The 17,550-nt window shown below is 39.9% G+C and overlaps 2 protein-coding genes across 2 annotated transcripts; both read right to left on the reverse strand.

The window, feature by feature from the left end:
• Nucleotides 1–296: 296 nt before the first annotated feature.
• On the reverse strand, nt 297–12,891 carry eef1g (eukaryotic translation elongation factor 1 gamma). The gene is made up of 10 exons (XM_076292387.1): nt 12,823–12,891; nt 11,733–11,891; nt 11,575–11,638; nt 11,345–11,487; nt 11,006–11,149; nt 10,792–10,921; nt 6,123–6,342; nt 4,242–4,414; nt 3,907–4,031; nt 297–610 (listed from the first exon to the last, which is right to left on the reverse strand). The coding sequence occupies exons 1-10, from the start codon at nt 12,832–12,834 to the stop codon at nt 452–454; spliced, it is 1,329 nt and encodes a 442-aa protein (XP_076148502.1). The 5' UTR covers nt 12,835–12,891; the 3' UTR covers nt 297–451.
• Nucleotides 12,892–13,235: 344 nt separating this feature from the next.
• On the reverse strand, nt 13,236–17,414 carry polr2g (RNA polymerase II subunit G). The gene is made up of 8 exons (XM_076292392.1): nt 17,289–17,414; nt 15,276–15,385; nt 15,016–15,175; nt 14,844–14,894; nt 14,578–14,643; nt 14,423–14,494; nt 14,256–14,289; nt 13,236–13,667 (listed from the first exon to the last, which is right to left on the reverse strand). The coding sequence occupies exons 1-8, from the start codon at nt 17,298–17,300 to the stop codon at nt 13,657–13,659; spliced, it is 516 nt and encodes a 171-aa protein (XP_076148507.1). The 5' UTR covers nt 17,301–17,414; the 3' UTR covers nt 13,236–13,656.
• Between the last annotated feature and the right edge of the window lie 136 nt (nt 17,415–17,550).

Here is a 17,550-nt window from a genome sequence, read left to right on the forward strand (position 1 = left end):
CTCATCAATTATTGTCACTTCAAGTACACATCCACTGAAAAAAAATAAAGTATATAAGTGGAGGGAGAAGAGGCTTTATTTCAATCATATGCTACATTTGTAATAGGCCATTGACCCCATTGTAAGCAGCAGTGTTGCAGGGCACAGGGAATTCCTAAAACTGCACAAGTAACCAATAGAGAACATAACCTAATAAATGAAAAGGCACCAAAGCAATTGATAGGAAGGTACACTGAATGACATTTTCCTCTAAACTTAACAATTTCAAAGGACGGCAACAAAAAAACAAATCCAAATGGGATTATGAAAAACACTTTTATTTTTTCACCTCAACGCAGAACTCCACACAGAGCATACAACACTCCAATTATTTCCTTGAAGTTCCTTTTCTTTTTCAAAGTGGTTGTATGTCCATGCATTTTGCCAGATGTGGTGCACTTGGAGTGAGACTTCACTTGAAGACCTTGCCCTGGTTGAAGGGCTTTCCAACATGCTTGAATTCTCCCTCCCAGGCAAAGTACTCCTTGACCATGGTTTTGCACTCCTCGCTGTCCACGTCCAGCTTGCGCCAAGAATAGGACTCGTAGTCAATCTGCCAGTCGTCAGACAACTATAAAAAACAAACAAAATTCTCATCTCAAGACATAGTAAAGACCGACAGACAATCAGTCTCATTTGACAAGAAAAAGAAATTGGCATTTAATATACAAAAACGCCCATAAAGAAATGCATTTAATTACGTTGAACACTAGAGGGCAAACCAGATGTGAATGCCATATAATGCAACAGCAGCCAAAGCAAAACTTAAGTTAAACCTCACGTCAGAACTGGTCCAAAATCTATTGGTTCATTTGATCATGCTACACCTTTCCAAGTTGCATGGAAATCAGGCCAACAGTTTTTGTGTAATACTGAACACAGACAGGCGAACAGACCACACCCAAAACATTATCTCCATGCAGAGGTAAAGATTACTACAGCAGACATCACTTCATCTTTTGCATCTTGACTGAGCCTGAAGATGAGCATGCATGCTCCACTGTGTGATTATAAAGCAGGCCTTCTGCTGTGTTCCAGCACACCACGAACTCTAACACTCTAACTCACTAACAGCCCCATTTGCCACTGAGCCTCAATATTTCTGGATGGTGTTAAACTATTGCTCCATTGATGACGATTGACAAATTAATATGAAATAGGATATGCAGATGGAAGTTGAACAACTGCCTATTTGAATTAACAAAAGAGCAACAGCCTTTTGTACAGTAGGTTAATGGCATTATGATGGTAAAAGTACAGGCAAACATAGCCATTTTCATCCCTCAAGACACTGCATTGATCCAGATGTTCAGTCAAGTCATACTGGGTGTGGATTTCAGGGCCCAGATTCCAAGACCTGGATTAAGGCTTGACCAGGAAACCAGCTCCAAAGTCCATGTTCATTCTTAACTTCCACAACATAATGCTAACAATGGACGTGGATTTTGTGTGCTGGGCAAAATTCATGCCCTTTGCCTGGCACCTAGCTGTGATGAACTGCACCGTTTGTGGCTGTTCTTTTATACAGATACACATACCCAAACATAACCACCTGACTTAGTAGTAAGATATGCTCTATTCATATGAAGATCTCAAACTGCTTAGCATTATGAGAGGAGCTACATATGTTATCCCAGCTTGCTTCCCTGTCCATTTCTCTACCTCTGTTGTGGATGTTCCTAGAGGCAGTAACAGGCGTTTTATACTGATGCTACAGATTATGTCCTGCCAAAATGTTGCATATCGGCATAAAATGTACTTCCAGTGATGCTCAAGACGCTAAGACCAATTGTTTTTCCATCACATTATACACAATAGACATGGATCAAGATACAGAAACCATTGTTGCCAAAATGTAAGGTAAGTCCAGTTTTGTTTTGAACACAGTACACAAATTCAGATTTGTACCGGCATATTGGCAGGGGAGGAATACAAAACAAAATAAAATAACAACTGTTCTGTAGCCTGGGAAAAACCCAGACGTACTTCCGGCAAATTCGAGATTCGCTCTGAAAGTCCGTCTGGCCAAGAACCCATTCTAGCCCATTTCCAATTTTCCTAGATCGAGGCACCAATCAGAACCCTTGAGGCGGGCTTTACACGATGACGATAGAGCACCCTGTTGAAGAAGCCGGGGTTTAAAAAAAAAAAAAAAAAAAAAAAAAAAAAAAACCATGGCTGCTGCCACTTGTTTCAAGCTGATATCACGTTGGTTTAAGACCGGGAGTTAGAAGTTTAACTGCTTCCTTATGTTGGGATATGCAACATTGTACAAACATGTATGTAAGGGATACCTATGTGATATCTGCAACAGTGGTAGGCTACTGAAAACGGTTTGATATTCTGTTAATTTATAGGACTATAGTAGCTGGACACGTAGCCGACAGAAAACACATACAGTAGGCTACTTTTGAATTGGTGTGCTATGTGAGGATAACTCGAATGCTACACTTCAGTGTTTGCCTTGAAACAATTCCGGCATAATTGCTTTGAACGTTTCAGTCTCTCGTCCCCCATTCCTAGGCTACTTTATATGTCCCGGTCAGCCAGAAAGGACGAATGAAACAAAATGCTCGTTTGAACGTGAACGGTTTTGTTCAGAGCTGAAAATGCAATTGTGTTTGACAGAGGGCAGATGTAAATTGCTAGTGACAAAATATTAGCTTTCAGTGTGGCACGATGTCTTTGTAAATTAGCCTACATTTAATTAAATAGTGGTTAATTCTTCCTGCTTCTCCCTACAACCAGACAGTGTTGCAAATTGTGTGTTTCCGTCACTTTGTCCCTTTCGTTGCTCTGATTGGTTTTTGGCCTCTCCTATTGCGTCCGAGGCATTTTGATCGGCGTCCGTTTGGGAATGCCCTTTGGAAATGGGCTGTGAACGAACCTTCCCCAGACCCACTCTCAGTTACGACTGAGAAGGGTCTGGTTTTAACCGGGCTAACTGTTTGTCTGAACAGGAGCCATTCACTATATTCTACAACTTAGCAAACGTAATCAACTCTGCAGTTCATCAGCAGCCCTTTGTCCATTCTTATCTACCAAATACCACCAAATTGAGGGGTGACAAATGCTGAGCTTGTGTACAAATCAGGCCTCAATGAACAGCCTTTAACCTCTAACCAAGTGGGTAATCTCTTGCATGGAAAAAATTTCCCCAGTTCATCATTTCAGAGAGCATCAAGTGCTTGGGCAAGACCGATCTCCCTCATAGGATGCTTTATACTGGCATCTTGACTGTCCCTGGAAACTCCATCTTGCATAGTCACATGCCAATTAGGTGTTGGGGGTAGTCTAATGGTAACTGAGTATGGAAGTTATGGAAACATTTCCATGTGACATTTCAGAGTGAACTAATACCGAAAAAAATTACAATTAAACAAAAATGTGAATAGTTTTTGTATTAATATTGATATGACTGGGTTCAAGTAGTTTAGCAGCAAACCAATCAACTAGCTAGAGTACTTAAATGAAGACCTAGGGGTTTTGTCTGCAAATCTCAATTGACATTGATTGACTACTATTGATACTAATGGGAACCTAGATTTAGAAAGCAAGTACATCAAAAAGCATTTTTTATGCTTAAACAGTGTTGTGTTCTTGACCTGTCTAGTGTAAGATGTTTTGATGTGAATAGGATTCAGTTGATGAAACTTAGATCTCACCAGATCATTCCAAGTGCCTACTAAGTACAGTCCAGACATCCAAGCAACAGACAAATGCTACTATGGTGGATATGTGCAATTTACATTCAAAACTGAGAAGTCATGCTGTTTTGACCCCAAAAGCATGGCAAATATGATTGACACCTCGATAGAAGTCAAACCAGTCATAATGGTATGAAGAGACTAATAAAATGGCACTCACAGTGAATGCCAAATCTTGACCTCTGAAGACCCAGATACCAGAGATGGAACTGTTGTTATTTGTGCCAAACAGGATGACGCTAGCAAAGCCATTTTTGCGAAGCTTGTCAAGGCGCTGGAACATTCCTAAAATGTAATTGACAACAGTTAACACAAATGGTAATAAATTTGACCTAATGTATGTATGCCTTCATATGAACACAACAGGAAAATAAACTGTACCCCTCTACTTCCTACAGACAATCTAGCTTTTTCATACCAAATACATTCCATGTCTAGTTGCCCCACTAAGCAGTTTTACATGCTCGCTTCAGATCTGCCCTGAAGAAAAATTACCTGTGATGAGATTGCAGCTCATGAAGGTCTGGCTCAGCTCTTCAGGGAAACGATACTCCCCATACCAGATAGAGTAGCCCTCACGGTCGAAGTGCTCCCAGAAATGGGGCAGTGCCACAGTCAGGGTGTCCTCATTGGAGTACTTCCTCTTGAACTCATCCATGACAAACGAGCTACATAAATATTGGGGGGGGGGGGGATATTTTAGTAAATGAGCTGTTCACCGGTTCCTAAACATATTTTTTGACAAAAGTATAATATTTTATCTGTGGATCATACATTTAATGTACTACTAAAAATGCTGTGTCATCTAAATGTTTGAGCATTTTAAACCATTTTAGCTTCAAAAAGGGCAATCAAGAGATTTAGCAGTTGACATCATAAACCAGAACTGGCAGGAAAGTTCAGAGCGTTTGAAGATGCGGGAGAAACAGATGATCTGCACTCCCGCAAATTAAATATATGTGTAAAACATAGTAAGTAGTGTATAGAATTTTGGTTGAGCTAGATATTGTGTTAGGCAGCATTAACACAACAGGGTTTAAGCAGCCTAACTGACGGACATTGTCGTTTAGGCCTACGTAGGTTCAATTCTTTCTAGAGATGCACCGATTGATCAGCTGGTGACCGGAATTGGCCAATTTTCACGTGATCGGCCATGACTGGCAACCAGCCAGTCAGTCTGAGACATGCCGATTTAATGCCGGTCAAATGCACTCCCATGCCACACTTGAATCAACATCACCTAGGTGAGTTTGCAAAGTTTGAATTTCGCAAAAGCCAACACTCAGGGCTGGATGTACAAAGAAAGCGCTAATACAGAGTTTTTCTATGCGCAGAAAGCAAATGCTGTGGCTTGCCGTATTCCGTGGAATTCACTATGATGTCACTTCATCACGTAAACAGTGCTCATCACCGTCCGTCTCTGCCCCCTCCAGAACGCAAATTGCGTCCCACAAAGGCAGTTGAATGGAGTTAACTGATCGCAACATTAAAAATTCGGATTACACCTGCTTTTAACAGGACGGAAGTTTTAGTTGAATATTTGATGTGAAGGGAAAAAAAAAAATGCTTGTTCCATAGCACAGGGCATTTAGACCTAGTAGTGTGAATGTCCCACACTGGTAAGCATTATAGTTTGATACTGCAGATGAAGTTAGACTGTCTTCTCCTGTTCCATTTTTTTAACAGCCATTCCATTATTGAAAAGTTGATTAAAAGTTGTCTTAAAAGAAAAGATAGAACATAAATCTTTGTGTGCTGCAAAGTGGTTAAAATGAAATGGGAATCGGCTAAAATCAGTATCTGCAGGTCAATCCCATTCTTACCTGTTGCTCCGTTGTTGAAACTCGAAATCAAAAGAGGAAGAAACGACAGAGGAAGAGGACACCACTAGGCTACTTCAGATATTAGTGCCCTTCTAAAGAATGGATGTCAGTTAGCATAGCTGTGTTACAGTAGCCTACATTCAGAATCAAGAAACTTAAAAATCAGATATCTGGCAGTCTTTTTCAGTAGTTTGTCTCAAGTGCTCCTTTTGTGAGACAGAAGGCAAAACTGAATATCCCTCCAGTATATCCTGCAGGCTTTTAACGGCAGGAGCAGGACCTAATGTTACAGATGCGGGCAGGAGCGGGACTAAAAATAACACATTCTAGCGGGAGCGGGCGGGTGAGGGACTGAAAAACGTAATTTCTCCTGCCAGTGGGTCAAAATTCTGTTTTTGTGACGTAACTGCTACATCTCTCTTTCAGAATCAATAAACAGAAGGCGAGCCAGCAAAATGTAAGATACACCCAACCGTAATTACAGCAACATCATTGCTTTGTGAGGCACTGTACAGTATATGCAAGTACACTCCAGCTCATTATTAATAGTCACCTCTTTGGAAGATGTGCGAAGGGGTCCTTGGTTTTTGGCTCTGAGGCAAGTGCAGCTTCACACTCATCCATCTCCTCCACAGCAGGGGCGGGTTTCTTCTCTTCCTTCTTCTTCTCCTCCTTCTTTTCTTTCTTCTCCTGCTGCTTGCCACCTTCCTTACCACCCTTTTCCTTCTTTGGTGGCGTGTCTTTCTTGGGCTGCATCTCAGCAAACTTTTTGGCTGAGGACAGCAGAGACAACAATAAACATTTTAATAACCCATCATGCGGTACCAAACAGACAAAAAAGCAGTACTCTACCCCCTAAAGACCTCAACCAATTTCTATTATGCAACATATCTGACCTGAACTCAGCATTGGGTATTATAGCTCAGCCAAACCAACCTGATTAGACAAGCTCAAGTTTCCACAAATGTCATAGTGCCTAGTAGGGCTGGGCGATATAAACGGTATAAGCAGTATGCGATAAAAATTTTGCCAACGATAGAGATTTTTGTTATACCGGCATATTGCGATAGGTCATTATGTCATCAAATTGCAACACACTTGGCCTGCTGGGACCGGAGGCAACCACAAGGAGGCCACAGGTGTGGAAAAATGGCTGCGAGAGGTGAAGATATTGTAACGATTTGATAGCGACACAGACAGTTGTCCAATCAAAAGGTTTATTAGCTGAGAACGAGAGCAGGGACACAGACACAGAACACAATACACATGGAGCAGGTCAAGTAGGCCTACACACACACACGCTACACATACAGGGGTGGACGCAGCCCCCCACACAAAAAGGATCACACACGAGGGAGAACTAAAAGGGAAACATGTCACAATAAAGACGCTTACTTTAGACTTATAACTTAGGAGAAATAGACATAAACCCCCAAACAGGATAGGAATTTCACGGCGGCCACGATGGCCGTCGTTGCCTCTTGCGTTGGCCGTGAGGCCCCTTTGAAAATCAGAGGTTTACAGGCCACGATGGCCTTGGTGCCCCCTTCTTTCTATACTCTGCTTTGCGTCCTACTAATAGCGATTTTTATTTAGCCTGTGTGACCTGTCAAAATAATCTTAGCATTCACAGCGCAAATTAATTGAGTAGCCTATTTTACGCAGTGGAGAAAGTGACAGCGCAAGAAAGAAAGTGTGTCCAAATTCCATTCATCTCAGTTGAACTACTCGCGAAGTCACAAGTATCACATGAAAGAGCCTTTTCTCAGCTTTTAAACGATGTTACCCGATAATTGCTTAGTTGAACGGTTCGCGAGAAAAGTAAATAATATAATTCAATTTAATTATACATTCTACTGAAGATTTTGCGTCCCATGATCTCCCAACCCATTCATCTCGGTGGAATACTTCACGAACCCTTCTTTTAACACACGACAAACCATATATCAAAATAAACATCAGACCTTACCGAACACAAAGGTGTAAAGCAGTCCCCTGTACAGTTAGTCGTTCCAGAGTAATCCAGTTTTGAATTTGCAGTACATTTCGACATGCATGGATGTCTCCAAATTTGGGCTTTAAGTTTTACAATGTGTTTAAATTGTTCCACATGATTTCATAACGGGCCAAATACAAAATAAATGTTACAAATATCGCCTAGATATTGGTAAATCAGAGGACAGCTGACTGAGTTTGTGAAAGTAGCCTTAGCCTAATGATCACAAAATGCTAAGCATGCATCTAGTAGTGTTGTCACGATACCAAAATTATGACTTCGATACGATACCTGCCATAAATATCACGATGCTCGATACTGAAACGATACTACGGCGAAATCCTAAGATATCTGGAAAAGAAAGGACTCATACCTCCTCCAAGTGTAGAGTCATTTGTGTTGAATTCGGTGCACTTTTGTAGTGTGCAGGTCAATTCTGGGTTCTAAACTTCCTACATAATTATTATTTTTATAGTCAGTAAAATAGTAGGCCTACTTTATGTGATTAAGTCCTTTATTTTTTGTTATAGTTCATTTACATTGTGTTTTGCCAATAAAGTAGCTTTAAATAGCCAAACTAGGCTAGATCAAGGTCAGTGTTGAAATTACTGCATGCAAATCACTGAATGCTATGCAGAGGGGCCTAATCTTTAGTCCATCTGATGTACAGTATAGGCTTCCCTAGGCCTTCCCGTGTTCATGGGATTTCTTTGACAGTTGCAAAGGGAAAAATGTGAGGATAGTCTTCTTTGCGCCCAGTGTACAAGTACGACGTTCCAACAACTCAGGTCTTAGTCAAATAGGCCTACACCATTACCTGTTGCAATATATCTGTGTGCATTCCTACATTACGTCTATTTCTTGGATAACATGATTTGCTACCACGTAACAAGCCGCTATTATTATTAGGACTCAACACGCTTTGGTGGTATTATATGCTGTGGGCTTTAATTAGCGCATTTCGGGTATCCTATCCTACATCTGGGCAATACTTATTGAACAAATTGCAGTCTACATGCCATTACAAATATTACCAGTAGTACTGACCGAACATGAAATAGATTGTTTACAAGTTATGGTAATTTTATTCTGGCGTTAACATTGCGCTTTCATCACGTTAGCACCCTATGATTACAGCTCGTTATGTCTCGTCAAAATGATTACAGCTCATTATGTCTCGTCAAAATTCATTGATGAAGGAAGGTTCGCTTTATCCCAGAGAACCATACTCGTTTCACTTAGGCTAGACTAAAACAGAAGAGAAGAACTTGCCACTAACCATGTAGTCGTGTTTTCTATAGCATATTCATTAACCTGTCGTTCTTTGAACAAAAATGTTGGGATATGTCTGCGAGGTGTTTAGCCAAGTTCCATGCGTAGCCTACTGCTTTTAAATGACTTTGAAACATATTTCACAAACGGGCCTCTGTGTACCTGATGGCTTGCCTTCACTATTCGCGATGTATCCGAAATAGTTGCAGATTTCACTTCACCTTTTGTTTTATCCACAAGGCCGAGGACGGTCGGCAAAGAACTACTGTATGTTGACGTTGGCTGCGCACTCACTCACTCACGAGCTGCCTGCTTGACACGCCCACTTGCCTAGATGCGTGCAAGGAGCAGTGAGAGCAGCAGTTCACGCAGACACAGAACGTTCATTTTAATAAAGTATCGATTCTAAAAACGTCGGAAATCGTATCGTTTTTTGCGTGAAGGCATCGTGATACCTTTTTAGTATCGATACACCGTGCAACACTAGCATCTAGTCTATTTAAGTTTCTTAAAGCTGAGCTGTGGTTAAATTGTTCAATACATGATTTATAACAGGCCAAATATAAAATAAATGTTATATATAGCCTAGATATCTGTAAATATTAGATGATCAGATGATTTACAGTTCTATGTAATATGTCATGTTTCATGTTTTTGTAATGTTTCATACAGTGATGCCGGTCTACTGCAGTGAATAGGCTAAATAAAACTTTGATCATTTTTATAGCCTACTACTGTATAGTTAACTTTGGCCTTGGTGCCCTGACATGTGGCCTTTGTGCCCCCCACCAAATATGCCCAACTGAAGGCCAAGTGGCCTTGCCCCCAGAATGGTGAAATTCCAAGCCTGCCCCCAAATGTTCGCCCCCGTATCCCAGCATGCCCTGCGTGGGAGAACGCTAACAATGTCTTGTGCGCCGACGTTACAGTATGGAGGAGGAGGAGCTCGTAAAAAAGACTGGTGCAACGTCCATAATATGGACATGGTTTGGATTTAAAGTGTCGGATAGTGAGCAGAAAACCATAATCTGCAAAATATGCCGGTCAACAGTGACAGCAAAGAGAGGTAACACAAGCAATCTGTTCTACCATCTGAAATCAAAACACGTTGTCGAATAGCCAACGAATGCGTAGCGCTGTTCCTCAAAAACCAAGTCAGTCCTAAGAAAAGTAAGGGAAAGGAGTATTTTGCACTGGAATGATGTTTCACTTTAAAATTGACATTGCCTTGTTTTAAGCTAGCCAACTATTTCCAGGCTTCAAACAGAGCTGCTGATAGCTGAAGCAGCAAGACAGAAAGAGGTAGAGCTGTAATTGAAATAGTACCTAGGCTATAATCTGCATAATGTGTGCAGTCATGCATCAGAAATTCAGTATTTTTCCATTTTATATCAGTAGTTTATATATCAATATTTAGTATAAATATATTGATATTTATTAAAATGGTATAATATTGTATATCATACGATTTCTATGTGTATATGTATATTCAGTATTAAAATCAGTCCAGTTTATACAGGTTTTTAAATATTCTAATCCTAGTGTTGAAAATTATTAAAATGTTATTTAATAAAATGTCTAATTTTTTGTTTTCTTTAAAAGATATTGTCGCAAATTATGGGCCAAAATTCTGTTACTTTAGCTGCTCTTTCAATAATGTGGACACACTCAAGCTTGAATTTCTGACTGAGTCATCAATATTTAACATGTGCATAGAAGCTTTCATACACACAGCACAAAATGCAGCCTATACTGTGACCATGCTTTGCACCTTCACCATAGATAACCATACTCGCTAGTCAAGACCAGTGCGTTGGGGGGAAAAAAACCCTCATCAGTTCAACCCAAGTGCATAGTTACTTCAAACCACACTCACAACCGTGTCAGTGCCAAATCACACAATCATTGTGTTAGGAGTTCCAAGTAGCAGCAGAGACAGAAGAATTACATTTACCATCAAACTGGGCCATCTTCTCACAGAGCTTCACTTCCCCAAGAACAGCCTTGAATTGTGGCTGGTTGACGCAGGTTACGAACCAACGGTTCACATTGGGGTAGGGCTGACGGAAGGCAGGCTCCAGAACCTAAAAACAATACAACACTTAGTTGCCGTTTAAGAACGTGAATGAATCGCAGCACACACACACCTGGACATGCCAAAATCTTACCTGCTTGTAGAGCCAAAGCAGAGAACAGGCTACTGTGATGTCAGCCAGGCTTACTCTCTCACCAACCAGGAAGGTACGGGTATTCAAGTGCTGGTTCAGGTAAGCAAGGAGACGCTTCACCTCCTCTTTAGCCTGCTCTGTGGCCTAAACAATTCAAAAATGAAACAATTTGAGCAAGCCATCTTAGATTTGCAACTAGTCATCTAATAGTTACCATCAAGAACAAAAGCTCCCCGTTTACTTGATAGCTCAATTTGACTCACCATTAAATGGCCCCCAGAACAAGCACATTGAGGGTTGTGGGATATGAAGGGGAAAAAACACAATAAGCATTCTTACCTGTTTGTTGAACTGCATGATGCCAAGGGTGGGGAAGACCCATGCGCTGGCTGATGGGACGATATCATTATCCGCAAAGCTCACCCACTGCAGCACCTGGGCGCTGGCTTGCGGGCTGGTGCCACGAAGAGACTCACTGCTCACTGGAGAGGGAGGGAGGAGAGAGATTATACCGCAAATATAGCTGAAGAGTTACCATGTCAATGCCATGCAAGATGATGTGAACTTACAATAGTAAGCAATGGCATTGCTCTCTGTCAGACAGAACCCATCATCACCCTGGTAAGCTGGAACCTGGAGGGAGTTAATGAAGGACCCATATTAGTGTTCACTCTAGACTGACCGCAGCTACCCAAGACATCATCAACAAGAGAGTTTGACCACTCACCTTGCCCGTGGGAAAGTTGTTGAGAAAGGCAGGGGTGCGGTTTGTCTGCCCAAAGCTGAAGGCTGGGGGGGTGCTGGCAACCTTAAGCTTAGCACCGCTGTACTGGGCTGCAATCTGGGCCTTGAAGGCCCTCCAGTTCTCTGGGTATGTGTAGAGAGTCTACAGATGGATGAAGTGTAGAGGTTACAAAAATAAACATAACAGTTTAATTGATCCAAGAAAAATGGACAATATAATCAAATAGCTTACTGAAGCACTTTTAAATGGTAGCTTCTTGCAACAATGATGCAGCAAGTTCTACCATGACAAAAAGGTCCTTTGCCTCGCGTTTACAAATACCCAACTCTGACTATTCATGTGGGTGAAACACCTACTGTAATCACGCTATATTGTCATGTCAACTTTTGTACAGAAAACGTTATGAGATGACTGACGTTACGTTTAAGTGTCCAGCTCCGATTAGTCCATCAGTCAAACAAGAAGCAAGTTACTTTTATAAGGAAACTGTCAGGTCTTAGCAACGTTTACCTAATGTTATAGTAAGTTACAGAAAAGTTCAGCAGTAAAGTTGGTTATCAACCATTAACAAACCAACGCTATCTGTCTACAAGTAAGTACGCTGCAGCTTTCCCAGCATCTATATCCAGTCTCCGTTCGGGCTGGCAATTCATGAGTGCTTTACAGAAGTAACCAGCTGACGTTTGCCTACGGGGAAACAGCTAATTCATAGCGTCTGATAGCTTAATGTCCTGCATTACGTGGACACAGTGTCGACTACCCCAACCCGTAACTGTTAGTCGACAGTCAAGTCCCTGGACTTTCCACATGATATCTAGTCAAACCAAGTCACCGGAAAGTAAAACGTGGCATTAGAGCAAACCCAGACCCGACAGCCTTCATATTATAGCTACGACCGCTAACTATACAGATCCAAGGTACAAAATGGACACTTCTAGTTAATATAGGAAACCTAACGACAGCAATGTAAAGCATATTTTAAATATAGCAGAAGCGATTGACTAGATGTCCATTGGATTGTCTCTGATGGCTTGCAAAACCATTGAAAGAGTTTCCCTTCCATCTTACTCACCCCCGCCGCCATCTTCAGGATGAGAGAAAGGAGGATCTCAGGCGCGCCTGCTTGACGTATACACGAAGACTCGTCGCAGAAATAACACGTGTCACAGTGCGACTGACCGACGAATGTGTTCACAATTACATTAATTACATTTCGAAAGTAAAAACTCAAAGTGCTGTTTCTGACATGATTATGACAACGATGATATGTTTTATAATTTATATTCAGTTCGTGACAACCGTGTTTGTTTTGGGTGACCAATTATTATGGTTGTTCTATGCAACTTTAAGGATTTCAAGCACCATTTATTTATTCAAATTACCCCAGTTTGTACAACTCCATAAGGTTCTGCAATATATTTTACTTCATTTGAGAGCATACATCAGTTTAATTAGCACAACACTGTTCACACACAAAGCAGGAAATTATTACAAGAAATATTTATTCAAAATATGATACAGTGACACCTTTTTCATGTTGATTTGAACCATACCTTTTCATATTGAAAGGACACTGACACTACCAAATGTCAGTAAATATACATAATCCAGCACTTATCTTTGTGTTGGGCCATAGCATAGAGCAAGTTGCAGGAATTTTTAAAACAGGCATGATTTCAATACCATACGTTTTCTTACTCTATGAAACGTATAAAACGGTATCCAAACTTGTCTGCTCGATAAACAGAACTAACCTTTAAATCGAATTAGGCATCAATATAAAATAAACTTAAAACATAAAAGCAACTTAAGTTCTATCAGCCTGTAACTACTGTCCACGACTGGAGACATGAACATTTTGTGCCGAAGATGATGATGAGATAAAGTCCATATTCAGCAAGAAAAATCAGCTCAGCCCTACAAAGAAATCAACACAATTAAGTAAAACCAGGATTCAGAATTACACAAGCATATGTTATAAGCAACAGTATCACAGAAACTATTGCAATGCAGATATGGTAAGAACTTAAAATGGCCAAGTCTATGCTCAACAGTTAATAAGAGTCGAACAGACCATGTTTTGAAATTCGTATCACATTTTAGGTTAAAGGCTAAAAAACTGTGTGTGTGTGTGTGTGTGTGTGTGTGTGTGTCTGTGTGTGTTTTGCTTAATGGAGGCTTACCCACTTTTTAGAACTGTTTACTGTTAACCATAACATTTGTGTTACATTTATCTGAATAACTATTATCTGTCTTCATACATAATCCTAAATTTGTGTAGCCCTTGTTACTTGCATAGTGACTAAATATCCAAACCCACTAACATTAATACAGAAATCAGTCCCTACAAATGATCTCATTGTTATATTTAGATCTCTTCAGATATTAGGCAGATCATTTCGAAAATGTCCTTCTTTAACCAGATATGAAAATATTAAATCGAAGCACCAAGCCAAAAACAATATAACAGATGCAGTATGAAAAAATGTGAAAATAACAAATTACCAAGATAATCATCCATCAGAGATCCTATGGCAAACTGGAAGAGACAAGAGGACACAATTAAACATACTCTCCAATGGCAAAGCCAAAATAATAAATGGTGCATATGGAAACTAAATAAATGTATATTATTTATGTGTACAAAAAATCATGAAAAACCTGGTTCTTACAATGTCATTTTTGTCCACTCGAGTTCCTACGATTTTCAACCTGATTTCATCATCCTGCTGGATAACAACATCCTTGAAAGAGAGTAAAGCATTTTAGTAATGGCACACAGAACATCAAGAATATTCACGTAATGTGGCAAAAGCCATAACCTTACTTCTTCAGCTGACTTGTAGCTCGGTGGATTGGAGGATGGGTCGAATTCCATCTCTGATGGAATGGACTAATAAAACAGAAACTTATATTTACCAACAAATGTTTACAGTAGTTTTATGGAAATATATATATATATATATACGTTTGTGAGAAGATAATGTATGTGTGGCCTGATCAGAGTATTCGTGTACAGTGTTCAAACACTACTGCTTTGGTTATAAAAATATTTCTACAAAGACATGCCCAGGAAACGTAGACAACACTTACATGCCGTGAAATAAAACAGGACATCGGCCCAATTTCAGTGAATAGTCCAACCTAGTATCAAAAAGACAAGGTTTTGCTAACGCAATACTGGTGAATAGTAGCACAAAATTAGTGTTGAATAATGTTTTGTATCATTGTTGTCATGAATAGCTTAGACAGGATTTGCACATACTTTGTTAACCTGTGTAACGACAGCGTCCACCACCTCCCCCTTGAAGGGACGGAAGACGATGGCCTTATACTTCACTGGATACAGTACAAAGCCCCTGCCAGGCTGAATAACACCTGCTCCTATGTTGTCAATTGTGGTCACAGCAATGACAAATCCATACCTTTTTGAAAATAAATCGAAAAAAAAATCAATCAAAAAATCGAAATTAACAAATGACAAAACTGATGTTAACTAGAGTGGTAGCGTTTAGTCATACTCACTTTCCTGTACACGTCCCCTCCACCTCAGTGAAGAGCTTCTGTTTCACCGTATTCAGAAGATTAGGGCCAAAGTAACGAGGGTGCAGCAGAATCTCATGTTCTAAAGATATCTGTGAAAAGACCTCTGTTAAATAACAAGTAGCCAATACCATAACACACAGGTGAAACTAGAGTGAAACTAATACTTCCGAAAGTCTAAAAACACTAGCCTACAGGTTGAAAAAATGATATGCTTAATGGCAAATCAGACAGAATCCAGGACAATGTTTTACGTTTGTGGGAAGGAAGGCAAACATGTTTGTACCCTATGCCCATTGATTTTATAGGGACTATGCCTAGATCCAGAACAAAGTGCAAAGAGTGATATTGAGGGTGGTATAAAGTCATTTTTATACCCACATGGCATCAATCAGTACTGTCAGAAAATACTGGTATAATACTTACTAATGCTAATGCTTAACTAACGCTGTGCCAATATTATAGGTCTCCATATGAACCTAAAGGATCAAATGAGGTGTGATTGCATTTTTTGGTCAGTTTCATGGGACTGAAATGGTAGTGGGATAGCTAGTAGGAACCTAAAATCTATATGGAAATAGCTCAATGTGCAATCATTTAGTGTACAAAGTGGCAATGTTGTACATTCATAAACAATATGCATAGTTAATTACACTGTTATACCTATAATAAGTATCTACGGCACAACATTGTCACTTTGTACTCTAAATGGCCATACAATGAATAAGCCATTTCCACATACATTTCCATGTTCCTACTAGCTAGTAGCTACCTCACATAAAATGTTTGTCCTTTCGAAATGAGTGACCAACACAATTTCCTCTTGTTTTATCCTTGATATATTCACTTAAATCAATCCTGGGAACATGTTTGTCTTCAAACCTGCAAAGTTTTGGACTGGCTATGAATAATACTTTTAAAGATATTAATGCTCAAGTATGGCTTCCAAGATAATGTGTTATTCAGGCTGTAAAACTGAAATAATATCATAAATAGGTAAGGTTTGAACAACATCTAAAACAATGCAGCAACAACTAGCTGGGAGAAAAAGGATGCACACAAGGACAACATGCAACAAATCCGAAGAAATTTACAAAGGTGACTTCTATTGTTCGTTCCAAAAACATAAATTTGTCATGTGTGGGCTTGAATGTGCTGTACATCAGAAACATTTCTAAGAAATTATTCGCAGAGGTTGTATTACTGAATACTAACGTTATACTGCGATAGACTTGCCATACTGCATTTTCACCCCCTTCTCTCACACTCTATTAAATTATTATAAATATTTTTGTTTATCCTTATAGACACCTATGCACACGAAAGGTGAGCAGCAAAAAGCTATTAAATTACATATTTTACAACAGTGTCTTTATGTATGTGACAAAAGTGGGTGGAAACAAATTCTGGGGGGCAGCCGTGGCCTACCTAGACACATTATCTGCCAAATAAAACATATATAATGTTAACCAATTTTTCTATAAGGACATGTTGGTCCTGTCAAAACAGATTACAAGTGTCATACATTAAAGTTAGTGCTCAGCAAGTTAAATTGTACGGAGGAAACTGGATCATAAAAAAAAAACCCGACAAAGTCCTTTACATGGATGCGTTTAAAATCTAGTGGCATCTATCTTAACTTTAGTAACAAAGGTAGATAAAGTTGTTGCCAGCCTGTAGATACTATGCTAGCTGCCATACAACAGGTCAAAGGCTAACAGTTAACGTTACACTGGCCATGCTAAATTGAAGCTACAATTTATTGTCCGAGTATCACATTACTCATTCTTAAAAAGTGTCTGATAGTTAGTTCATTAAAACTCACACTGTGTAACGTTACGTAAATCCCTATAAATGAGCGCGCAATATAAAAGGCATGGCTAACATTAGCTGAAGACATGTTGACCCAAGCCATTAACGTTAGCCCAAAGTACAACGGTTTAACCATATTACATTGTAACTAGATATTATAATCACATGGAATTTGTCACTTACGTGGTAGAACATGATGCTCGACTCGAAATTTGGAAATAAATGTAAATGAGCTACACAGACAAAGAGCAATGCTAGTTTTGTTTTTACTATGGCCAAGACTGTGTAAAAGGAATGATGGCAAATGAATTCAATGAACAGGCGGAACTGCCACAAACGCACGACTTCCGCTACAACAAAGATTCTCGAATTATTTCAGAATAAAAGTCATCACTAAAAGGGTCTAGGGCGGCCTACGGTCAACCAGATCAGCTGAGCCCTGGGT

This window comes from Alosa pseudoharengus, unplaced genomic scaffold (genome assembly GCF_046254945.1).
Source record: "Alosa pseudoharengus isolate Yale_2024_CS ecotype anadromous, Long Island Sound unplaced genomic scaffold, YU_APseudo_1.1 YU_APseudo_1.1_scf_19, whole genome shotgun sequence".
Classification (NCBI taxonomy): domain Eukaryota; kingdom Metazoa; phylum Chordata; class Actinopteri; order Clupeiformes; family Clupeidae; genus Alosa; species Alosa pseudoharengus.

Coding starts and splice junctions, on each gene's coding strand:
- eef1g (XM_076292387.1), bottom strand. Junction 11,150..11,344: donor TCATGCAGTTCAACAAACAG/GTAAGAATGCTT, acceptor TGAATTGTTTAG/GCCACAGAGCAGGCTAAAGA. Junction 10,922..11,005: donor TGCTTTGGCTCTACAAGCAG/GTAAGATTTTGG, acceptor TATTGTTTTTAG/GTTCTGGAGCCTGCCTTCCG.
- polr2g (XM_076292392.1), bottom strand. Junction 14,895..15,015: donor TCGTTACACAGGTTAACAAA/GTATGTGCAAAT, acceptor TTTTGATACTAG/GTTGGACTATTCACTGAAAT. Junction 14,644..14,843: donor CCTGTTTTATTTCACGGCAT/GTAAGTGTTGTC, acceptor CTGTTTTATTAG/TCCATTCCATCAGAGATGGA.